This window comes from Peromyscus eremicus, chromosome 4, assembly GCF_949786415.1.
Source record: "Peromyscus eremicus chromosome 4, PerEre_H2_v1, whole genome shotgun sequence".
Taxonomy (NCBI): Eukaryota; Metazoa; Chordata; class Mammalia; order Rodentia; family Cricetidae; genus Peromyscus; species Peromyscus eremicus.
Window position 1 is genome coordinate 50,074,606 of NC_081419.1, and position 26,040 is coordinate 50,100,645.

Sequence of the window (26,040 nt, forward strand, 5' to 3'; positions counted from 1 at the left end):
TGATAAAACGCCTGAGAGTCTCTAGAGAACAACGGGCTCATTGAGCGGCTGCTGCGAGCTGCGGGCGTGGGGGAGCCGCCGGACCAGGGAGCGCGAGCCGGCCGGGGGTGGGGCCGCGCGCAGGGGCGACCGAGGCCAAGTGGCCGCAGCGGCGCGCCAGGCAGCCTGGCCCCGGCCCCGAGCCCGCGCGCACGGCGGCCGCTGCAGCTCCTCGCGTTCCTCCCTCCCTCCCTCCCCGCTGCGCGCGCCCATGGCGGTCGCCGGCCAGCTATGCCTGCTCTACCTGTCCGCGGGGCTTCTGGCCCGTCTGGGCGCAGCCTTCAACCTGGACACCCGTGAGGAGAACGTGATCCGGAAATCGGGGGATCCCGGGAGCCTCTTCGGCTTCTCGCTCGCCATGCACTGGCAGCTGAAGCCGGAGGACAAGCGCCTGTGAGTTCCCCGACTCATCCCACCCCCACCGGGGCGCCGCGCTGCGCCAGGGGGAGCGAGGGCGCGCCCTGCTGCCTCCCGTCCCGCGTGCCCAGAGCCCATCCGCGGGCCAGCCCTGCCCGGCTCTGCCCTGCCCTGCCCGGCCCTGCCCTGCCCGCCTGCACTTCTCCGGCCCAAGACTTGCGGGGCCGGGCTAGCCGCGCCCTCCGTGCCCTGCGCTCTGCGCCTCGGAGGAGCGAGGAGAGCCGCGGGGGAGACCCCAGGCCGGGCCCCGGGAAACTCCTCCCCGCTTCTCCCCCGAAGTGCTCTCCGCTCTCCGCGGTCCTCCTCTCCGGGCATATTTTTGCACAGACCCCGGCAGGTGGCACGCTTTGCTGAGCCTCACGTGTGCGCCAGGGACGGTGGTGGGACGTTAGGTTGCGGGAAGTCTTCAGGTGGACCCAGGCCTTTCTCAAACTCTCCGATCGTCCTGTCCCCTGCCTGGCTCGCGCGCCCCGCGGAAGTTGGGAAGCCACTTTTACGCTGTCCTGTGTGACTCTCTCTTTGCAGAGTGAGCTCTCCTACTTGCACAGGCTTTTTAAAAAGCACCTGTTCCGCAGGACTCGATCAGCTGTGAAAATAAGCTGCTTCTTCGAGCGGTGTGCTAGCTCCCCCTCCCAGCTCCCTGATCGCTCCGCAACACCCTAGAATCCATGGGTCCCAGTGCCGGGTGGGCCCCACCAAGGAGTTAGACCACGGTGACCCATCCGAGCAAAGAAGGTTCGGAAGAGACAGTCATCCCCCACAAGGGCTGCTTCCACGAGAAAGCGACTGGCTCTCCCTTTTAAACAGTGTTGGCTCCCACATGACCCAGTTCTTTTGACTGGGGAAGATTTTCTGGAGCTTAGTTGCCTGAGTCGCAGTGGGGCTGCATTCTTGATCCATGCTCCCGAAGCTGATTCTGACAACAAAAGATCCTCCGCCCCCTCCCAGGCCTTGAGTTGAACCCAGGTCCTTCCAGGACCAGCAGAGCGGAGAGAGCAGAGTGCAGTCAAGGGGGAAGGAGAGGCCAATATGGTTTTAAACCGGAGAAAGCCCCGGTTTCAGCTAGTTAAAAATGAAATTTGTGGACTTCAGAATCCTAAGGCCAGATTTTTCTGATAACACCTGCTAGGTGAAGCAGAGATATATCTACTGCGGGTGGAATGGTTCCAGGCAGGGAGGGGGTCTGAGTCTTGCAGACCGGGCCAGCCTCTGCTTTCTCTCTGGAAAATAATTGCTTGTAAGCTGCAACTCCGAAGTGAAAGTTTTTTTTTTTTTTTGTTAGCTCAATGGATGACATTTCATGTCTCAAAACACTGTGCGGCAGACACACATTACCCACATGGAGGACTTGAACTTGTTGGTATAGGAGTGATTGAGGGCTGACAGAGGGAAAAGCATTCATTCCCTTTGGCATTTTCTCTGTATCAGAGGACACAGAGGCTGGCTTCCTGGACAGACATGTCCAAGCCGACATGGTAATGGGGAAATAAGTGGAGCAAGAAGTGTCCTTGGGATGGAGATTGCAAATCGTGCCTTTAGCCAGGAATCTCTGTTGTCATTAAGGCTGAGCAGCCTTGGGCCTGCTGGGACTTGTCACTGCCGCGGGGCTTCTCTGCTATTACAGCTGCCTCAGGTCCTCGTGAGACGGATGCCGTACTCCATGGCTGATGGAAGGGAGTAGCTGGCCAGACCCTCAGAGGAGTAGAGACCCACTGAAAGGGATACTGTGTCAAATCCTAGAACCCAGAGGCAGAAACTGCATCCCAGGAGGCTGTGAGTTGTGTCTAGTACCTCTCACCCTGTCCTAAAGTATCCCGGGTTCAAGAGTAGCAGAGCTCCTCAAAGGAGAGTCGGCGTACACAGCCCATATCACCCTCATTCTTCCTTTTACAGAAAAGGATGTGGGTGTAGATGACAGCCAGTGAGACTGATGGGACACTGGGCCCAGTTTCCAAAGCCAATGGGAACATCTCAGGGAACTGTCTGGCGGGTGGGTGGGTGGTGGTAGAGGGTGTGGAGGAAGGCTGAATTTAGGTTTCTTCTTGGCCATTTATGCTGCCAGTCATGTGCTTGAAGGTGTGGTTTCTTCACCTGTAGAGTGGAGATGTTCCTGCTTCATTGGGTTGTTGTGAAAATGAAAAGAACGTGCAGACGGCTCAATGTGTTTCTCTGCCCTGGACACCTGCTGGGTAGATGGGAAACAGTGATGGGGATGCATTTAAAAGTAGAAACTGTGGGCCTACTATGTTAGGTGTGGGGTACTAGGAGAGCGTTTTGTGATTCTAAGACTGACTCACATTAAAACCGAAGGCTCTTGCTTGGGTAATTAATATCCCAAACTCTTCGATCACATTTATGAACTCCAGAGCAACTTAGCTTACCTCAGGCTTAGCGTCATTGCAGAAGCAAACTTCCTGAGCAGTGCCTTTGAAACAGAGGGTTATGTGAGAATATCAGATAAATGCACAGTTACAGTAAGCCTACCGTAAGTTTTTTTTTTCCTTCTCTGTAACTTAAACTTTCTATGGTGCCATCTGTATATTCAGAAACACCTTTAGTTAAGATTTTTAGATGGAATACCACTGTGTGTGAAAGCCGCCAAACACCCTGGGTATTGCTGCTGAGCTTTGGGGGCACTGGGATTGGATTAGGTACTTACAGCATCATCCAGGTCTCTAGGAGATAAATTACGGTAGACTCCCAGAGGTGATTAAGCAGAGAGCTGAGTGACTGGGGTTGGGTGTGAGTCTTTCCTGGGTAGGTGGTGTTGAGTCACCTCTAGAGGTGGAAGGTACATGGCGAGGACTGGGTAAATCCATCCTGTGACTCACTCAGCTCTTCTGGGAAGGTATGGATCTGTGTATGCTCCCAAGGTGGAACCTGGGAAGAGGTGCGCTCCTGGAGAGAGTCCAATTCACGCCTAATCTTCATTTTCTTCTTCTGGGTTGGTCTTTTGGTCATTTGCTCTTCTCACTATTTTCCAGAAGCTTCCCAGGTCTCCTGTTACTTCTGTTCTCGCTGGATGTTGGTTGTTGGTTTTGCTCGATCATGTTTTCTGAGCTAGAGGTCATCTGGTCCATTTGTCCCCTTTATAGGTGAAGAAACAGGTTGTGAAATGTCTTTCCCAGAGTCTTAGAGCTCTGTGGGCAGAATCTTAATCAAAACCTGGATTTGAAGGTGGTATTTCTGGCTCGTGTTTATGCTATCTGTAAGAGGATAAATCAGAGATGTCCTTCAGATGTAGAGAAACTGGCAAGCTGCTGACTTCTGGAAATGCATTCTAGCGTGTTGATTCATTGAACGGCTTCCCATATAGGTCAGGGCTGTCTATTTAAGTATCAGTACGTGGACTCTGTTCCTCTTCACCCTTACTGCAGCTGGCTGTGGACCAGTGGTGTGACCGTCTCTACCCAGGGCTCCGAGGATGTGCACCCAGCACTGGCTTCCTTGTATTCATTCCCTCCAACAGAGTGCCGGGTGGCTCAGGGCCATCTTCTGAGAACTGCTGTGTCACCTTGAGGCCCGAGATTCAGGAGAAGCAACCACAGTAGGGCAAGGAGACGTAGAGGAAATATTAGGAACAATACATCACTGTTTAAGTCTTTACAGTTGGGAAGTACTGGAAGTCTATGGTCTGTGGATTTAAAGACCTGGATTGAACATATTTCTGTGACCAATGTGGCTTATGAATTCTGCATCTTAGAGACAGTGGGGCTAAAACAAAAAAATACTGTTATTTGTTTACCAGGTACGCATGAAACACTGGTTTGTGCTGAGTCAGCCCATCTTAAAAAAAAAAAATCAGATCCCAAGAAATATCCTACCCTAGAGCAATTTCTTTATCCCTTGAATGTGGGCAGCACATGTCTGGCAGTTCTGAGGTTTAAAGCTTTATTCATCTTCAGGGGATGATGTAATCTCTAACTGGGTTGTAGGTTCTGTGAGGGCAGGGACCTCAGACTCCTCTTTGCCAGAGAACACCTAGCTACGCCTTCCAGATACAAAGAGGTTTAACTTGTGAAATCAACTCTTCCCCGCTGAAGGTAGAGAGAGGGAGAAATCTGCTTTGCTCAGGGCTTGGGATCTGCAGTCTCTGGGGAAAGGGAAGCTATAGGCTTGATGCAAAGAAATATAAAAGTTCTTATTTTCCATTTTAATGGCCAAGTTCCAGCTAAGGGTTTTCAGGAGTAATTTTTTTTTTCCCAGTCACGTTTGTCTTTTGCCCTGAAGGCAGATTTTAGAATTTAACCTCCAAAGACCAGCTGCTCTGAGCTCCTGCAGTGGGTGGGTGCACAAGGTTTGCTAAGTTGCCTGTTGTTTGAGTCTAGCCAGGCAGACAACTAGAATCAACCTCCTGAAAGCAACTGGAGACCAAATGGGAATGCCCATGGGGGCACTTGGGAATTAATAGTGAGGACAGTGAGTGGTGTTGGCTATGTTTAACTCCTTAGGCGCACTGTTGACTACCTGCTCATCCCTTTAGGGGCCCGAGAGTCAGAGAATGGGAGTCTTGGGTTGGTTGACACTGCCTTCAGGCTCTGGGGAGGACTGAGGGCTGTGAGAAGGGGATGTGGCCAGCCCCAATTGGGTTCGGGTGCAGCCCTAGAATCAGATAACTTTAAACCTGGAAGGCACGTAGGGGCTCTTACATGTCTGATCATCAGGGTAACTCCTGGGGACATCAATTCCCGTTCTTGTGACCCTAGATTCTGCTCCCCAGAACTCTGGGTTTGCACTAGAGATGCCTCCCTTCTTTATTTGGAAGTAGCTTGTGAAGTAGAGAAGAACAGAGCTTAGGGCTAGCTGGAATCACATGTCCTTTGCTCTCCGTGGCCGTGTGTAGGATTTTTAACCTCTGCCCCTTTTCTGTCCTGTAATAATGACAAGTCTAATCTTGGCCACCTTAGACCAGTTCTGGCCGGAGGAAACACTTTGTGCTTGTGAAGTACACCTGGAAACCCAGGTTGTGAGAGGTGAGCATGAGAGGTCAGGTAGAGTTGGTCTTTAATTTCACACCTGGGAGGAGCGTGCGTCCTTCTTTTGGCTTTGATTTGGCTAGTGTGGGTGTGTTCATTTTCTTTTTTCTTTCACCCAGTTACCTTTTCCTTCCAGTACCGTTACCTTGTCCTGGACTGTGCATCTCAGGAGAGCCCTATCTTGTAGCTGGGAAGCAGTGAATAAATCCTCTTGACGTCTCAGAATTCCTAGGAGATGAGCGGGCAGATGTGTGGGAAGGCATGAAGGTCTCCAGGGCGGCCAGGAGACTGCAGAGAACACTCTTGGAGGGTGGATTGGGCAGCAAGAGGGGTGGGCTCATTAGTGAGGATTGCCCACCATCTGAGGGACAGGACTTGTCAAACCTCTGACTGTGAAAGCCCTGTCCTCTGTTTGGGGTGGGGATCCTGAGCCATTTACAGTCTTCCTTGCCAGGGCTGATTTATGTTTCAGAGTCCTTCATTCATCATTAATGTTTGGTAGGAAGGAACTTGTGCAAAAAAAAAAAAAAAAAAAAAAAAAAAAAAAAAAAATGCATCTAATTGTTGTCATGCCAAGGTTGAAGGATGTGTGGGAAAGTGAGGAAGCAGCATTTTCTGAGCTTTGTCTGTTAACCTGGCATTCAATTCAGCCTTTAAGCAGTGATCTCTTAGAACTGACGGGAGAGGCTGATTGTGAGTGAGTTACGAACTGGAGCAGGTAGATGAGTCTGGTGTCCACCTCAGTCCCCGGCAGCCTAATTGCAGGATGGGATCACCAGCATTTCATCTGCTGCTGTCTGGCCCTTCTGCTTAGATAAATAAGGCAAGGTAAACCAATCAACATGGTGATGCTGTGCTGACGTGTTCACAGGCCAGTGGCTTTCATGGGAGCGGACCCTCCCGGCTGACTTCTTGCTGTGTTCTGGTGTTTGAATCTCTGGTCGCGTTATTCAATTCCTAGTTGACAGGGCTGTTTCTAAACCTTCACACAGCAAAAAGATTGCTGAGAAAACTTTCTAAACCAGCTAATGAAGGAAGAAAACTGTTCTGAGTTCAAACACACACACACACACACACACAAAACCAAACCCATATTGGATAAAGTATAAGGAAAACACTTTAGAGAAATATGCCTTCTAAGCCTAAGAGAGTAAAAGGAAAAATAATACTAGAAGTAATTCGAGAAGGTGACATAGGTTAGTGACATGGAGACTTGATAACTAAAGGAAGCCCAAGGCGTTGCCTATTTACCAAAAATCTACTTTGCTTGCTGATATCCGGGTCACCATGGTTTCTCGTTGACAAGCCTGTTCATTGGTACTAAGATTGCCTTAACTATTTGTGTGCCTGAGTGTCAGGCACATATGATAAGCACTTCAGGCCTACAGGGTAGGATGTCACTAACCTTGAGACTCCCAAGCCAAGTCCCAACTTGGCTCTTTTCTTCAGGACACGCTGCCTTTGACTAAGATGAGTCTTCATGGCTCTTATGAATCATCATGCCAAAGGCCCTCAGTCAAGTGAACATAGGCAGACCTGTGGACTGGGTCTGAGAATGTGAGGCTCTTCTCTTTACCCTTTTGTTGAAGCCTCTGCTGCTAATGCATCTGTCAGATGTTGACCTAGCCTACTGCGTGTAGGGAATACAGCGGGGTGGTGCTTGTTCCTGTAGAGTGAAGGTGTTGAAGCAGTTTTTCAGAACTACCAAGAGACTGAAGATAGAGAGGAGAGATTTGGGCCTGTGGGCATTTAAGGTCCAAACTGTACCAGTCAGGCTGATGAAGAGGCTACGGGAACTTGGAATACAGAGATGGTTCTGAAGCCTTCTGGGCCCTTCTAGAGGCTCAGGAGCAGGGAGTCTGTTTCCAGGGAAGTTGTTTCTAGAAATAGATAGCCCAAAGGTCAGCAGAACACCTTTTAGGTATCTGAGAGGCATCCTAATGCCAAGGACACAGTAAGGCCATCTCAGATCCCTGTAAGATAAGGCTGTTTAGAAAGAGAAGTCCTTTCAAATGCTTGTTCTGTGTTTAGAAAGGGCCTAGGGCTGCTGCTGAGAAAGAATTGTGGGATTTGGAGAGGCATCCTACTACTCAGGGGATACTCCTAGGGGATACACTCACATACACGCTCACACTCACATTCACACATACACATGCACACACTCAACTTTCACATACACCCCACACATACACACTCACACTTACTTACTCACACTATACCTCTAGCTTAGCAGCAACCTCTGAAGACTGACTGAGGAAAAATGTTTTTCAATGCCACAGGATAAGAAAATGAGCTCTGTAAGGTCATTTTGTGTGTGTGTGTGTGTGTGTGTACACATATGTTGATTTTCATTTGTTTTCTGATTCAGTCTAAAAGACAAGGATTTTATTCTCATTTGAACATGAGAATCGAATGTGCTCTGGACCTGTCAGAAAAATCATAGCTGACGTTTGTTGGTTTTCCTATAGCTGTGGTTCTTTCCACTGAAAACTTGGTGTGTATCAGGCACTATTCTACTGATGGAGATATTGCAGCAAATAAAATAGACAAAAATCCCCGTGTATCTTCTGATAGAGAAGAGAAACAGTAAACAGCACGAATAGGTGTTTCGTAGGTGTAATAAATGATAAAGTGGAGAAAGGGAGTTAGGAGTGGGCATAGGGTAGGGGTGATTGGCAGTGGGTCATCCAGGTGTAAGGTCACTGAGAAGCTGACACTACAGAGGAAGAGCCTCCAAGAGGGAGAGAGGAATGTGGGCAGAGGCAGAGGCACATGTCTGGCATGTTCAGAGAAAGCTGGGGACCACTGGTCTCCTTGGAATTTTATCACCCGGGGCCTTAGGGGATCAGGTCACTCTTTTGTGAAGCAGGAAGCCATTTAGCATTCTGATACATATTTAAATTGGTTATCTCCGGCTGCTCCATTGAGTATGGACTAGGTGAAAGCCAGGCTAAAATAGTGGTGCTGCAGGGTGTGGCTGCACACCCCTGTAATCCCAGCCTCAGGAGGTTGAGGCACTACATAGAGAGACCCTGATTCAAAATGACAAAACCAAAACCAAACTCAGAAGCAATAATACTAATTAGGTGTCTGTAATAATACACAAGAGATGACAGCTTGGACCAGGGTGGCAGCAGTGAAGACTGTAAAGGACAGTTGGAGCTGAGCAGGGTGGCGCATGCCTGTATTGCTGGTGCTCAGCAGGTTGAGGCAGGAGGATTGCAAGTTTGCAGCCAGATGGGGCTGCATAGCAAGAAAAAAATTACCAACCTACCAAGTCGGTGGATTCTGACTGTGAGTTGAAAGTAGAGTCATCAGGATTTCATGTGGACAGTGTGTGAGTAAGAGACACAGAGATTAGGAGAGACTGTGTCCCAGGTTTGTGAGCGGGAACCTGGAAGATGAGGTTGTAGAATGGTGTGGGGAGGACGGAGGGATGGATGGCTTTGAGGGGCAGAACAGGAGTCCATTTTGGACATGTTAGGTTTGAGATTTCTAGACACACACTTGCAGGGAGGCAGTTGGATGACTGAAGCTCAGGTGGGAGGTTGGGGTGGTAGCTGGCTGGAGATGAGGAGCAGAGCTGGAGGCAGCAGTTTTGTTCAGGAGAGCAGAGCCCAGCGGCCGGCCTCCAGGAAATGGCATCGCAGGGGTTTTTTGTTGTTTTTGTTTTTTCAGGTTTGTTGAGGACGATGGACAGAAAAAAAGGGAGGTTAATGTAGGGAGGGCAGCTTGCAGGTGCTACTACCTGGGGATCACGCTGGTTGGGGGGATGGGGGAGGGGTGGGGGGTTGGCCTTGTATTTGGAGCACCGGTGGCACGTTGTAGCAAGAAAGGAAAATAGAGTGAGAGGCACAGGGGCAGGTAGGAGGAGGGCTTGGGATTTCTCAGCAGGTAATTCGTTCATGAGCCTGCTTAGGCAGTACTTGAGTGGAAGTTTGCCTGGTGTGTTGGATGGTTTTTGTCAACTCGACACAGACCTGCACAGATCTGGGAAGAAGAAATCTCAGTTGAGAAATTGTCTCCATCTGACTGGCCTGTAGGCAAATCTGTGGGACATTTACTTGATTGATGAGGGAGGGTCCAGCTCACTGTGGGCTGTGCCACCTGTGGCCAGGTGGTCCTGATTTGATTAAGAAAGCAGGCTGAGCAAGCCATGGGGAGCAAGCCGATGAGCATTGTTCTCCATGGCTTCTGCTCCAGTTCCTGCCTCGAGTTCCTGCCCTGTCTCGTGTACTACAACCATAGCTGAAACAAACCATCCCTCCCCAACTTGCTTTTGGCCATGGTCTTTATCGCAACCAAAGAAGGCAAATTAGGATACTGGTAAGAGTAAGACCACGTTGTATGGGCTGATGGACACGTTGGTATCTGTTGACCTGTCCTCAGTCATTGGTATCGAGTCACCTGCCTCTGGGGTTGTGAGTCCTGGGACCTCTTTATAAAGTGCCTGTCCTGTTCTTGTGCTTCCCCTAAAGTGTAGATGGAGTCCCTCTGGAGGGGGAGGTTTGGGGAATCAGGCTGAAGGTTGTGTGTTGCTCTGGGTAGGGCTAGAGCTAGAGGTAGGAGGAGTTCACAGGCAGACAGAAACCATCACATTGTCTGCATGAAGGGATGATGGGACTTGAAAGATGGAAAAAAAATAGGAACACATTAAAAATGTTTGCAGATCTTCATTTCCTTAGGCTATGTGTGAACCACAGAGAGCCATAGCTTTTATTGAGTTGAATTCCTACAAGACTTATTTGAGGGATAGTGAGAACTTCCCCTGCACGGAGGCAGCGGCAGCCACAGCGTCTGCCAGTCTGACGGTTTCTTTAGGCTTAGGATGTACCCAGGGTGTACGATGGTGGGCACATGCCGTGCACATTGTAAAGTGGGTATGGTAACCCTGTGAGGCCAGGCCTCGCTTCCTGAGGTAACCAATTTAGCCAGCACTCATTGCTGCCCAGCATATTGAAAACCTCCCTGTCCTGGTGTGAGCAACTGCACTCATACTGGTCTTTCAAATGACTTGTGACCTGGCTGAGGTGTCAGAGAGGTGGAAAATGAGGACAAACCAGCATGTTGGGTTCCATCCTTCTGCCATTTTCTTTTTTTTTCAAGACAGGGTTTCCTCTGTGCAGCCCTGGCTGTCCTAGAACTTGCTGTGTAGACCAGGCTGGCCTTGAACTCAGAGATCCGCCTGCCTCTGCCTCCTGAGTGCTGGGATTAAAGTCATGCGCCACCACACCCAGCCTCCTACTGTCATTTTTCAATCTCTTCATTGAAATATAAATGGCATGGGCCTTTAGTAATTCAAAAAGAAATAATAGCTTCAAATTACATGAATAATCAGGATGTTGGCATCCGTCGTCCTGGGTATGACACAAGTAAAATATGGATCATCTTCCAGAAGTGACATAGTGTTTCACTGGTTTTTTTAAAGCCTTTATTATTATAGTGCAGAATGGAATATGTGAATTTTTAAATGGGAAACATGAAGCTTTTTAGTGGTGTTTTCAGCTTCTGACAGTCACTTTTGGCTGGCAGCCATGCATGTTCACCTGTCTTCATCATTGGGTCATTGAGTGTTTCCATGAAATGAGTTGAGAAGCATTGTCCGGTCTAACCTTTTTCTGAAGACAGAAGCCAGTGGCAGGAGGTAGTAGTAATGAGCCCTGAAGTCGGATGCCTGAGGCCTCATCCGCCTGACCAACCGCCATAGGCATCGGTCTGCCTTCTGATGGAAAAGCCAGTCTTTAGGTTTCAACCTACGCCCTGTAACCATGCCTTTAGAATAATATCTTCGTTCTTAAAATGTCCCCACATGGCCTAGAAGAGAGAGTGCAGGCGCACAGGCAGCGTCTCCCTTCCCCTGCTGATGGGCCGAATTCCGCGTGATCACAGCACTTTGCTCTGCTGAGTGGCAGAATTCCTCAGGTTCACACTGGTCGGCTCTGCTGTGGTGGAGTGTTTGCACAGAGCAGAACACGGCCCGCTTGCCTTGCCTGAAACCCTTCTGCATGAAAAGTACTCTGAAAATGTCTTCTGGATAGATACGGCCACTGTTAGTTTGTGAGCCTCAGAAGAGCAAGGCTTGTTGTTGATTTTTGGTTCAAATCTAATAATATATCCTCAACTAGGTATTTCTAGGGCTGTTTGAGTTGATTTAATTTCTTATATACATCTATGACTCCTAGAAAATGGGCTGACCAGATCTTTAACCTGATACTTATACCCCAGTTAAAAGAAGGATACTATGAACCATAAGACAAAAAGGTTTTCACCTTCACTATTTCTGAGTGTGCAGTTTGCTAGTGTCAAGTATATTCAAACGGTTGTAAACTTCATGTGTGCACGCACACGTGGTGTACGTGTATGTGCAGATATGTGTGCCTGTGCATGTTATGTGTAGAGGAAAGAAGTTGATGTGGGTGTCTTCTGTCCCTTTACACCTTATGTTTTGGGTCAAGGTCTTACTGAACCCAGAGTTCGCCATTTAATCCAGACTAGCAAGTCACCAGGGTCCGTCTGTTTCCACCCCCCTGCCGCTGCTGGTGTTACTGGAACACACAGCTCCTGGCATTTATGTAAATCCTGGGGATCAGAACTCAGGTCCTCATGATTGTGCTGCAAGCCCTTTATCCACTGAGCCCTCTCCCAGCTCCCCTACCCGGTACTTCCTGTACTGTGTGGGATGTTTAGAAGTGACAGATGAGCCTGGTGGTGGTGGCGCACGCCTTTAATCCCAGCACTCGGGAGGCAGAGCCAGGCGAATCTCTGTGAGTTCGAGGCCAGCCTGGGCTACCAAGTGAGTTCCAGGAGAGGCGCAAAGCTACACAGAGAAACCCTGTCTCGAAAAACCAAAAAAAAAAAAAAAAAAAAAGAAGTGACGGATGACCACAACATAATGGCAGAGCTAAACTTTATTTAAATCAGTAGAGGGCATTGAATTACCTATTATCTGCTACTGTGTCTAATGTAGTGGCAGGAAAATTAAGCTTAGAACATTTATGGTAGAAGGTGGAATTCAGTCTCACACTTCACAACCTGTTCCGCCAAGTTGATAAAGGTTGAAGTCGACAGCTGTCACCTGGTCCCACCTGTGGAGGACCCCAGCATCCTTGGAGAAATTAGAAGCTTTTGGCTTAACAAGTTTTTTATTGTGTTAAAGAGAAAACCGCATTGATAAAAAGTCTGGCCGTCTTGGCTGGTTGCTCATATGTCCATACTACACCTTCCTAGCTTGTGGTGGCCGGCTTTAAAATGAAACTGAAATGTGCCTTTGATTGCACACTGAATGCCTAAGCTGGGGTTCAATGCAGCAGTGACACATTCAGGGGCCAAATGTTGAAAGTCCCTATCTGTTCAGGGGTCACCAACTGTACTGGCAGCTGTCCCTCAGCAAGGCCATCCTTAGACAGCTAGGCTCTTACTCACCAGCCCCACCCTGCTTTCTTTAGACTGCTAATACATTACCTGGGAGGGGCGTTCTCTCTCTCTCTCTCTCTCTCTCTCTCTCTCTCTCTCTCTCTCTCTCTCTCTCTCTCTCTCCATGGTTCTCAAGGGCTGATTTCTCAGAAGTTGTTTGTGATCTGTCCGGAAAAAGCATTGAGGGTTCCCAAATGTGAGGCCTCTGAAGACCGGCAGGGAGCTCAGGCTTTTCTGTGTTTTCTTAGAACCTTACTTTGGAGCTTGACACTTGTCGCTCTTCAGAAACGAAAATGTAGCTTAAGTCACATCTTGGCAGCTGAAGGTGCAAGACTCAGGTGTCCTTGTGTGTTGAGCAGGCATTTTCCAGCACTGTTGCCCAGCTTCGGGAGAGTTTCCTTACCATTAGAACGATTTATGCCCTGCCCAGGTAGTGGGTGAAGTGGGGGCCTGCTCTGAAACGGCACCTCCACCCTTGTTTGATTGATAGATGAAGAACTGGGGCCTTGAGAGTTCTCCAGGCCATCAGTCTAGCTCCTGACAGACCAAACTGTTCCCACAATCCTTTTCACATTGAAAGGTGTTCCTACCATTCTTACCAGTCAGGCCCCGGCCCCACCCTCACTCCTGAGCAGAGGCATACTTGGCCTCTGTGCCCTGTCCTTATAAAATGCCACCATCCAAACCCCAATCAGCTTCTGTCTCCTTGAGAGTCATGGAGATGACAGGCACTTCTTACTTAGGAGCTAGGTCTGGTTTTGTCTTATGATGAGAAATGCAGACGTCCCAAGCATGTCCTGTTGGTCGGTCACACACGCTCTCTCTTACCTTTCTGATCAAGGAGTCCTCCCCTCCCCACCTTGCTTTAGATTAGATGAAAGGTGGGTGGGTGGGGCCTCTGACTCAGCCGGTGACTCACCCTGTGCCCAGTAAACTCAGCTCCTCTGGGAAGCGATGACACAGTCAGCCCAGGCAGTGTCCATGGTTTCCAAAGACAGCTTTCGGACTCCACACAAGTACTTGCCATGCTCTGGCTCCAAAAACTGGGGCCCCCTGAATTGTCTCACTGCCCTAGAAGGGGGAGGTGAGGGAAGAGGAGTTTGTGTTGAGTGTTTATCCACAGTTGAGCTGCTCTCCCGGTGTGTGTTGGGGGCAGGGGCTCAGACTTTGGGGAATTCTCTCTTCAATGCTGCGGGACACCATCGGGACGCCCACCCCTTAAAGCATGAACATTTGTTTTCCCAGTATCTTTCAAGCTGTGCTTTACATGTGCACGTCACTGTTAGGACCAAGTTGTCAGCACAGCGCCTGTGTCGAGTAGGTATGTGTTCATGTGTTCTTAGCCGGTTGTCATGCCTCTAGGATGAGCCGTAAAAATTAATCTTTGACTTTCCTGCCTGTAGCTGACTCTACGGAGATAGCATGTGTAAGCTTGTCTTGTGCAATTACAAGGTGTACCTCTGTGGACTGTGCCATTTTCTTTGCAGGATTTCCAGTGACTCCTTTGTCTATCCGCTGACAGTATATTTTAATTACATTCTTAATTCATTATAGTTGTATGGTACAAAGAGTTTGTAAAGTGAAAGTCATACTGCCGTGCTCGGTGTCTAGTCACCCTGCTGGTCCTAGGGGTAGCCATTGTTTCACCAGTTTCCTGTAAAACATGGCTTGGCTGTGGTTTGACCCCCAAGGGTACTTGTATTGAAAATGTGGTCCTCTGCAGAGAGATTAGGCATCATCTCACTTGGTCCTTACAGCACCTGCTAAAAAGTTCAGACCGTTTCAGATAACCGGTGTTGATACCTAGCTGACAGTACACATGCTCCTGGAACTCCCTTGGGATTTTTGATTATGGTCTTGTTCTACCTGGCTGTTAGGGTGCAGATGCCAAGGTGCAGGTTTTCTGGAAATAGTAGCTGTTACAGTCATGTACCACATTATCTCAGTAATAACAGGCCCACAGACAACTTAACCCAGGATGTGTGAGTGAGTAGTACTAGGTGTGAAAATACGGGACCGTTTCCATTCTAGTAAATATTGCCCCAGACAGCCTGACTCCCCCTCTGCATTGCTCTGTCCACTCTTTGCATAGTAAATCCTGACTCCTATCCCCTACATCCTCCAGCAGCCCAGCCACTAAAAGGGAAATGTCTGTCTGCAATAGGTAACTCTGGGCTGCTGAACTGGTTCTCAAACCACTCTGGTTCCTAAATAGTTTCCAAATATCCCAGTGCAGTAGGGTAGTAAGTAATATAATTAAAAAAAAAAAAAAAAAAAAGGAAGAAGTTTTAAGCCAGGCATGGTGGCGCACGCCTTTAATCTCAGCACTCGGGAGGCAGAGGCAGGCAGAGCTCTGTGAGTTTGAGGCCAACCTGGTCTACAGAGAGAGTTCCAGGACAGCCAGGGCTACACAAGAGAAACCCTGTCTCGAAAAACCAAAAATAAATAAATAAATAAATAAATAAATAAATAAATAAAGTATTTAATTATTTAGATGCTTTGTTTTTTGTCACGTTTTTGTAGAGTTTAAATTTCTCTTTACAGTATTCTACTTCTAAATCTAGGTTTACGAGAAATAAGGCCCAGCTGGGGACATAGCAGAGTAGTAGAGCATTTGCCTACTGTGTGCAAGGCCTGATGCCCAGCATAGCAAAAAAGAAAAATCTGGAAAACCCTCTCTGGATTGATTGGCATTTTGCTTGGGGCCTTCCTGGGTCTTCAGTATTGGGACTCACTATCATCCAGTGGTTCCACCGTTGGGCCTCAGCCTTGTTATCCACGATGGCAGCATGTATATTCTGGCCAGGGGGTTGAAAGGAATGAAGAACAGAGCAACGGGCACATGCCCACTCTACCGCCTCTTAAGGAAGGCTCTCAGAAGCAGCCGTGGACTTCTCATTTGGCAGGACCCAGTGTGGCATGTCCAGTGGGAAAGGGGGGCTTGCAGCAGCTGTCCTCTGGGTGCCCAGCAAAAAAGCCTTTTACCATGGGAAAAAAAGGAACCTGTACTTGGCCCAGGCCAGCGGCCTCTGGCACAGCGGCGAACCCTGTTGCTTTAGTTATCGCAGTTAGAAAATAAGCTATGTGATCCTATTAATTTCCTTTTTAAAACACTGAAAAATTTGGATTTCCTAAGCTTCTGGAAGGTATTAGAGTGGGCACGACACTCAGCCGGGTGTGAGCTTGTTACATAGACTTTATCTCTTCCTGGTTTTTATTAAAAACATTTTACTGAAAAATGATGGAACTTAGTTGTTTCTTCCTTTGCCAATGAAATATGAGCTGTTTGCTAACATCTGCTAGTAGAGCTAACGCTGATTATATTGCTGCTATGTATTGGCGTATATAAAAATGTCCTGGTTGTTATGTACTTGAATATAAAATATTAAAAATGGTGAGTAATTATAATGTAAATATTCCTTCGGCAGATGTTTGCTAGGCAGCCACCATGTATGTATCAAGTGTGAAGGTCACAGGTCCAGTGTATATGGCTTTCCAGTCTGGTTCCTTGAAAGGGAAATTCAGAGGCTGGACTTGTGTAAAGGACACATGTGATTTGTGAGCTGAAAAGTCAGGCGTCCGATCTCTAGGACATGATTAAATTCCACATTTGACAAGCTCTGGCAGCCACTTTGTGAATGAAATCCCGGGGTTGCTTGGAGACAGTCCTTACAGCTGGGGACTTTCCTGTTTTCCCTTTCCTGACTCCAGAAGAGAGCGTTTCCATTGCAGGCCCAGGACGGCGTCTTGTTACTCCCAGTTGCCTTGTCAGCTGAACACTTTTCAGTGAATCAGTCCATTTTTTTTTAAAATGAACCGGTTTTATATTTATACATACACTTTTAGGTTTGTGTTGAGTCAAAGTGGAATTCTTGACCACTTTAAATATGGCCAGTGGCTATTCTGATGGTATTCCTTTTCCTAGAGATAACCTAAGAAGCAAGTGTTCGTGGTCCAAGGTCACATCAGAAACAGATGCAGGGGTAGAACTAGAACTCTGTCTCTCCCCTCCCCCCCCCCCCCGTCCCCCCGTCCCCCCGTCCCCCAGCCCCTTTAATTGTGAGGAGTCAGTGGTTGTGATCTGACTTCACTCTCACCCGGTGTGCAGTAGGGACTTCTGAGCAAGGCGTTGTAGGGAAGTGAAACAGATTTGGCCTTGGATGACCCTCTATGCCCGAGCTCCATTGATTGCTGTTACTCAGAGACACGCCCGTAGGAAACAGCACAGGTCAGGTAGGAACTGGAACCCACAGGCTTAGCTGGCACATGTGTCTCGTGGTCACTGGCACCAGGGGCTTGTTCCGGCATGTTCTTTCAGGGAGACAGAGGAAGGGCTCTTAAGAATTTTTGGAAAGGCCACAACAAAATTACTGGTCTGGTGATGTAAAGACAGGTCATGTCTTGGGGCTCCTGGTGTGTCGGTCATAAAGCACTTAGTAGGCCTTAATTATAATCACCTCTTCTAAAGAAATATTCCTTTAAAAGGTTAGTTGGGGTTTTGAGTGATGCTGTCAAACCGAGCTAAAAGTAGTCTAGGGATTTAGTGGTTCAGCGTGAGCTCTGACATGGAGGGAGTACTGGGCACAGCTCCGTGTTGCCGTCTGTCCAGCACGTGACCGGGTGGGTTCTCGCCCTCTTTAAACTCGGGTCCACAATAGTGAAGCGGGAGGTGAAAAACCCGAGGCGCTGAGGTCCGTCGGGTTCAGAGCAGAGCACCGCTCCGCCTGCATCGCAAGAACTCGGGAGCAGGACCGCTTGTGTTATTAGTGCAGTCACAGCTCGTTTGCCCTGAGCTGGAGGTGGGCATGTGTTCTCGGTGGGAGGGTCTAGTGTTTGGAAATGGGAGGCTGTGGCTTCGCTCTGTTATCAGCTTCTGCGTAAACATGAAAACACGCTAGGAGTAGACAGATCTGCCCTACCGCAAAGTTTTCGCTCATACTTGTCCAACCAGATCAGCCAGTTAATGTACTTTAAAAGGTTTTTTTTTTTTTTTTTTTAATTGTTGTTGTTGTTGGCCCTGGAGGTTATTAAAAACTAAGACCAGATTCCTGCCCTCAAGGAGGTGATGGTGAGTTAGGGTGCGGTGGGAGAGATGAGGGTGGGGTGTGGAAGGCAGACTCACAGGTGAGGCTGGTAGCTGCAGCCTGGGGATGGTTGGAAGAGGCAACGCCTGTGTGTGTGTGTGTGTGTGTGTGTGTGTGTGTGTGTGTTAGGGCCGGTGGATAACAGGAAACAAGCAGACACCACTGCCAGGGTGTGCCTAGGAATTGAAGAGAGCAGAGAGCAGGGTGCGCGGGGTGGATGGCAAGGTGTGGTTCCATCATGGAGGGATTGTTCCCAGTTGTAGCAGGAAGAGTGTGGCTCAGCAGGAAGGGCCTTGGGCCTGCAGGCCTACCGATGTCGGGAATGTCTGCTGGAGTTCTTTATCTGTAAGATGGAGATGGCTGCCCTCCGGCATCTTAGAGATAAGAGTGTCTGTGAACGTTTGTAGTGGTCCAGTGTTCTACAGATGTGAGTAGTCTGTACATTATTTGGGCTTTCTACCAGCCATACCCAGAAAAATATAGGGGTGCATGAGCATCGTGGACCTGCATTCATCCCGGATGCCAAGGAAGTGCTCAGGGCCACTCGAGGTACTGTATTCAGGGGCTAAGAGTCCCTGCATTGTGGAACTGATAGCATTCGAGTAGAGGGAAGATGGATAGCATCGTCCCGGGTACTGGTAAAGATGGGATGATTAATTCAACAGGAAGATGTGGGGGGAGACCGTGGCCAGAGCCATCGAGGAAGGATCCTCTGAGGAGGGGTTGCTTGAGATGTCCTGAGGTATCCAAAGGGGGACAGAAGGACACAATGCAACTCTCAAATCTAAGGTAAGAATGTTCTCAGAGACTGCAGTGCATCTGAGGATGGTGGCTTCCTGGACAAGGAAGGTCTGCAGGGAAGGTCTGCTCACCCCAGGCCCTTGGAGCTGGAAGGGCAGGTGAGGGCTGCTTGCTTACAGCCTTCTAGAGGCCACTGTGGAGAGCCTTTGGAGGGCTGGAACAGAGGGCGGTGGCATTACTTGACTGTAGGTGCAGGAAGAGCAGGGCTTCTCGTGGGTGTTGAGCTGGGGTGGGGCAAAGGTGGAGACAACCTGGCCAGTTCAAATCATTCTGCCAGAGTCAGGTATGAGCCGGTGGCAGCTTGGATCCTCGTCACAGCAAAGCGACCACTAAGAAGGGGCCAGATACCGAGTAAAACGCGGACTGTACTGATAGGAGGGGCAACAAGTCAAAGCTGGCCCCTGGCTTTTGTCCCGAGGCTTGGGTAGATAGCATGCCTTTATCAGCACACGAAGAACACATGGAGACCTGGCTTGAGGAGAAGCCTGGCTTGTTTTGGTCATTGAGGGGTGCAAAATGGGAGTAATAGGTTTCTGGGTGTCTGAGTATGGGTGTTTGAGAGGAGAGGTCTGGGATGCAAAGAAGTGTAGAAGTGGATCGGAGCATGGGTGAATGGTTAGCCACAAGAAGGGCCCTAGGAAAAGACTGTACAGTGGAGAGGGCCTGCCAGTGCCGGGCAGGGTGAGGCCCATCTGCAAGTATTTAACAGGCACACCAGCGCTGATAGCCTTCCTCTATCACCCAGTCTAGCTCTTTTTTTTTTTTTTTTTTTTAAGATTTTCAAGTTCAACTTTTTAAAAAAGATTTATTTTATGTATATGAGTGATCTGTCTGCACATACATCTTTATTCCAGAAGAGGGCACCAGGTCTCATTACAGATGGTTGTGAGCCACCATGTGGGTGCTGGGAATTGAACTCAGGACCTCTGGAAGAGCAGCCAGTGCTCTTAACCTCTGAGCCATCTCTCCCGCCCCCAGTCTAGTTCTTAATTGAACTGGATTGTGAGGTCCAGTTGAACTCCATAGGGAAGGCTAGGACAGACCTGTAGGTCTCCTGGCTCTCCAGCATGGGCTAAACCTTCTCCTGGGGCATGGTGGGATGATCAAAGTGGACCGGGTGTTCCCATGACAGCTAGTTGGACTTTGCCTTGGAGAAGGGACAGAGTAGAAAAGGTACTGTCTGTGCGGTACTGTGTGTCACCACTTGAAATACCCGCAGTGAAGCCACACCCCGACACTTGTTCTCAGTGCCATCTTCAGCCCTGCTTACCACTGGTCCACTGTTCGCATTTGTTTCGGGGGGCCTTAGCACTGCTCTGAGCTCAGCAAATGCCCAACATGCTGACCTTTTCTTTTTTAGAGATACATTTCTTTATTTGATTTTGTACATAAACTATACAAATGCCTTTCTGTAAGTAAAAGGCAGCATTTTAGAAACAGAATTAAATTGGCATAGTTAAAACCAAAAATAGAGAGTAGGCATTGCTTCTTCGCCTAGACCACTGCCTGTAGCAGGCCAGCTTTGCCCCATTCTGACGTAGTGAAGGGGACCCCCTCCCCGCAGCATTTGAACGTATTCGCATAACCAGTTAGATAGTCTAGACATAAAGTCAAGTAGGTTTCGAGGTGGGATTTCCATCCTTGGGAAAAGAGGGACATTCTTGTAAAGATGTCTCAGGATTTTAAATCTGTGAATTATTAAAACGACTTTAAAAAAAATTGTATAACTTAATTGGTTTGGTTTGTTCCTCATTGAAAGTCCTTTGTGTACAAGACACTCAGCTGTGTGCCGGGGACACAAGAGTGAAGAACATGTGTAGCCCGTGGAGGTGGCCTTCTGGGCAGGGGGTAAGGATGGTGGGCAAGCGCTGTCTCTGGCCATTGCAGTGAAGGGAAGGTGAATGAGAAGTAAGAGGCAGGCCCAGGAAGGTTTTATGCAAAGAGCTGCGGGATGCGGAGGATCCCGGAGAAAGAGGACCAGTGCAAAGGTCCTGGGCCAGAGAAAGCTGATGGCTGCAGTCTGAGGCAGGCCCACTGTGGTTGGAGGGTAGAGACGGAGGGCAGGCAGGGGCAGCCTGAAGCGTGGCCTTTCGAAGGACTGAACCTAAAGCGTTTTCTATTCAGGTCATCATCAGAACTCAAGTTCTTGGTATCAGAGTGAAACCAGTGTGAGTCTGAGAAAGGGGTCGTTTTAGAACTTTAGAAAGGGTAGAGTGACTCCCACGGTGCCTGTGTCCTGACTCACCAAGACTCTGAATGTGCTCAGTGAAATGCTCTCAGATCGCTGCCTTCAATTAGGACAGTGACCCGGATGGGCTCAGTGATTACAGGGAAGGACCTTCCTGATGGGGAAGAAGGGGCAGAAGAGATTGGAAACTGTGCTGCTGTCCCTGCAGGTAGAGGGGGTGGGGGGGGTGGGGAGTGGAGAGGTGGGGGTGGGGGTGGGGCGCTTAGGAAACGGGAAGGACGAGAGAGTGTGTTTTAAGCCACTTAGCTGCGGGCAATGTGTTACAGCCCCACAGAAAACAAACGCAGTGTCACCTTGAATGTGCATGGTACCTGACTCGCGCCAAGGGCAGCGAGGGGGCAGGTTCGGGTCTGCGTGCCCATCTCACAGTGGTCACTACGCCATAGTTGAGAGCAGCAATTACTTTCCCTAGAGGAAAACGCGAGTTTTGCCAGTATGCATGTGCATTTAGTTCCCTTTAGTTGTTTTGAAATGATTTCCTCGGACTGATAGAATAAGACAAACTAAATGGGATAATGCTTGCTGGAGCATAGCCCTGTGCTGTTGGATTATCTTTCTGTGAGTGCAGAGTTTCCAGATGTAATCTCAGACCTCCACATAGACAGTTACCAACATGGGGTTAGTCGTGATTTTTGTAGCCCTTTTAAAAATAAGAAATGTGGAATCTAGATAAAAAAAAAAAAAGTGACCGTGTACATGTATACAAATGAATGTGTGTGTGTGTGTGTATGCACACTTGCACAATTATATAAAAGCAGGAAGGGGACTGTTTTGGAGGAGGAAAGGGACCCAGGAATAGGTAGGGAAGTGTGGATGGGGAACATGACAAGGTAAAATGATGTATGTATGAAAATGTTAGCATGAAACATTAAAGTTCAAAATAATTCAAAAGTAAAAGTTTAATTAAAAATGTGTACAGTGGCTGGGAAGCCTAATGTGTATGGCTTGGTGTGGGCAAGCTCTAGTGGCTTCTTTACTTCCTAGGTGAGAAAGACTTTGGTGGGGGGCGTGAAGTAAATTAACTTTAGAGAAGGGAGTAAAGGCAGACTTTCCCAGGAGTCTGACTAGGCTAGTGGTTATACATACAGACTGTGGCCAGGGGTTGGTGAAGAGGTAGGTAGGGTCATTTTTGATGGCCACTGGTCCTTCTGTTGCTGGACTCCTGAAGAGCCTCAGCTGTGGGGAAGGGGGGTTATGTGTAAGGTCGGTGGAGCTTTGGTGACTAGATAAATTACCCTTGGGTAGTCCGATCATGAAGAAGCCTGGCCTTAGGACTCCTGGCAAAGCTCTGCCAGTGCCTGTGAACCCACAGCCAAATTCCCTCACGCGGTGTGACTTGGGCATGGCGCTCACTGTAGAAGAGATGTCGCATGGGGCCCGTGCCACAGCCAGCTTTATGTCTGAGGCTGGACTGACCTGACTATCACTGGTCTTCAACCTGGGACTTTTTTGAGTGGGGAAAAGGGGGTGGGGGGAGGGTGAGTATTGAGCTTTCAGGCCACGGGTGTAATCAAGGCTTGCCCTGGTGAAAACTGGGCATACAGCCAGCCATGGTAAGGCCTAGGAACAGAACTATTTCATGGGACAGTTTGGTGACCCCAAATGAACGCAGTACAAATGCAGCCTATGTGAAAGGGCATATTCCCCCCCTCCCCCGCTCCTTCCTAACATGCCTCTCCATACATGGAGAGCTCATAGAAGGGTCTTGGAAAGATGTCTTCCTTTTGCCCTTGAATAACATGCAGAATTTATATTTTACTCCCAAATTATTTTTCTCTGCTCTAACCCTTACAAAAATGTTCTCTTAGGAGAATTGCTCAGGCTGACCACCAAATCATAATTTAAGATCTCCTGCCTCAGCTTCGTGAGTGCTGGAATTATTTTTCTGTGAGATGACTGTCATCTAGATTACTTCCCTTTGAATCATGAAGTTCTTTTCGTAATGAACGTGTTAGCCCCCGAACACCTCAGTCATTCTTAATTGTATATAGTACAGAGGCTAACTTTTAAAACATTTTAAATAAAAATAAATGCTCCAGATTGATTCAGAGGAGGAGGAGGCGGCTCACATTCAGACTTAGCTGCAGTCAGTACCAATTCCAAGGTTTTGACACCGTGATTGTAAATCTTGGATATAAACTATTCTAGGAAATTGGGCTAGACGGTATTCTCCGAAGTGATGTCAGAGAAGCTTATGGATCCCGAATAAAACTAATTCATAAGATACAAATAAAAGTGTCAATAAATGAATATGGTTTTAAATGTTTAAGTTGAATGACCAATCAGATGGTCTCAATTGACTATTTTATTTACATCCATAGGAGCTTAGTATAGATGTTGGCCAAGATGCCTTTCTTGGTATTTTTTTCCCCCTTACTTAGCATTCATTTAGATGTTTGATATGCACAAACTGTGAGAAAGATACTGACCTTTAACTTTGAGGAAAAAGGCTGGATGATCAGAGTCCTTACAATATGAGTGAATTATTTATTGCCTATGGTCCTGGATAGCTAGCTGGTTGTCCAGATTTGTCCCAGGCTCCTCAAACCCTGCAGAGAATACAAAATACTAAAAAGGCAGAAGCAGGTGGGATCTGGTACCTTAACAGGAAAAAACCTGGTTAAATTTGGACCCTTCGAACAGGGCCTGGTTAGAGGAAGAGCGTGGTCTGCTCTGTAATGACCTTGCCCCCAAACCAGAAATGATGCCATAAGAGAGGGACTGGGAATGAGGAGTCAGAATCCATGGGTACCAAATGTCATTTTCTACCCCCATTTCTGTGCAAAGTTTGGCTCCTGGTGGTTAACAGAAAAAGCCGCTATCACTTTGCTAGGAGTGGGTGCAGCAGGAGAGAATTCACCAGTGTGTTCTACCAAGAACCGCCTCTTCATTTTCTTTGTTGCCACTGGCATTAGTGGCTGATGGCCAGCTAGGCTGTTCTTTCCATAATGGCTTTGTGGGTCCTAGAGGAAGTGTGAGCAACATCAGCGAAGTGTCACTGCACATCGAAAGCACCTCTAGCTCCTCAACACCGTGCAGCTGGACCTTCTGGAAGCTACTGTGCATGCAGCATGAGCTTTGTTTTCTTGTTGCTCCCAGGACCAGGACTGAGCATTAGGATCTGACCCTGAGTGCAAGAAAACTCTAGCTACATGAGTCTTTTTCTTGCATCCTATGGGCAGTACCGTAGGATGTACTACCAGGACTGAGCATGAGGATCTGACCCCGAGTCGTCTTCTTGCATCCTATGGGCAGTACCATAGGATGTACTACCAGGACTGAGCATGAGGATCTGAGCCTGAGTCTTCTTGCATCCTATGGGCAGTACCATAGGATGTACTACCACACTTAATTTTGATGTGCCAGTCTGACTGGTGCCAGATGAGCTTCTGGGTCCTCTCTTTGTTGCTGCTCAGCTTCATGAGAATCTGGGGTTAGCCATGATGTAACAGGGGCCATCTGGAGCCTACATAAGTGTGGGTGGCCAGTGACTGATACTGCCAAAAAAGTGCTCTTAGGTAGGAAAGGCCAAATACCAACAATACCAACAAAACCTCTGTGATCTCATGCTGCACAGGATGAGAGCTAGCTGCTTAAGAAGCAGAGGGTGGAAGGAAGCAATGGAAAGGGTGAAGAAGCCTTCTAGAAGCACAAAGGGAGCTTCAGGACAACTTGCAGATAAAACGCACAGAATTTTGAGGATGTACCAAACGCACAAGAAATGGTTAAGTAAAAAGCACACTTCAAAGAGAGGGGGCGTCCAGGGGTTACAGACAGGACTGCAGAAATCTAAGATGTCAGCAGAATCTCTGGAAGTTCCCACTGAGAAGAACGTGTGGAAATATGGTTGATTACTCTAGATGTCCAGTACCTAAGTATTGGGTATTCCGGAAAGAGGATGGGACGTGATTCGTGCATGGTAGGAGGCATGGCCTGAGAGTGCATGTGTTGTCTGCAGTGTGAGTGAGGCTGTATAGAACTTAGATATTGATAAAGGCTTTTATACAGATTACTGCATTCCAGGATGCCTGGGGTTAAGTGGGGAGCTGAAAAGCCACCCTCAAAGGAATGCAGCTCTGGGTGTCAGCACTGCCATCAAGGTTCTCAAGAGATGAGTCCTATGCCCTGACTCCATCTGAGAGGGGAGATCCAATAAAGACAGTTTGTATCTGTAGGCTTGGCTTGTCCATCACACTTTTAGAACAGTAAGAAAATCCAACCAAGGGAAAAGCATGGGATCCCAGGTCAGAGTGCGTCGCCCCAGGGTGACAGTGAAGGTGGGGGGGTGTCTAGCATTTCCTGTAGAGCACAGGACAGGTAAACAGGAAGAGGAGTCTGAGCAAGGACATGGACTTGATTTAATACAAAGCATGATTGGGAGTTTAAGAGATCCAGTGAATGATGTCAGAAACAAGAGAGGCACCAAGAAATGCCAAGGTCTAAACCTGAAGCACACCACACTGACAGAACGGGAGAAAAGCAGGTCTGCTTGACCTCAGTGTTAGCTACACCTCCCTTTGAGGAAACTGACGTCTGATTCCGGTACTGGTCCTCCATCCAGTTATAGTTTGGTCCAGCACTGGATAATACTTACCTGGCTATGTAAAAAAGAGGCGAGTGAGTTGAGGTTACAAGGTGACTTAGCTCTGACTTCAGGAGGAGTGTTTGGGAGGAAGGGCAGTAGCCTCGGCTCACTTGCTGAGGAATCAAGATATCAAATGTTGAAAAGAAAATAGAGCCGGGCGGTGGTGGCGCACGCCTTTAATCCCAGCACTCGGGAGGCAGAGGCAGGCGGATATCTGTGAGTTCGAGGCCAGCCTGGGCTAACAAGTGAGTTCCAGGAAAGGCGCAAAGCTACACAGAGAAACCCTGTCTCGAAAACAAAAACAAAACAAAACAAAACAAAAAAACAAAAAACAAAAAAAAGAAAAGAAAATAGAAGCCCAAGAATGTGAAACTTAGCAAATAGAACCAGAAGTAGCGACAGGCTTATTAGCTCCCTTTCTGATTATAGGGCCAACATTACCTAGAACTGATTAATCAAGAAAGAAGCATCATAATC

At 48.3% G+C, this 26,040-nt stretch overlaps 1 protein-coding gene across 1 annotated transcript in view; it reads left to right on the forward strand.

Moving 5' to 3' along the window:
• The first annotated feature begins 241 nt into the window (after positions 1-241).
• Itga6 (integrin subunit alpha 6) overlaps positions 242-26,040 on the forward strand; it is a 69,053-nt gene continuing 43,254 nt past the window's right edge. Inside the window, exon 1 of the mRNA XM_059260686.1 lies at positions 242-432. Within this exon, the coding sequence (XP_059116669.1) occupies positions 251-432 (182 nt within the window). The 5' untranslated portion in view covers positions 242-250. The remainder of the gene's footprint in view (positions 433-26,040) is intronic.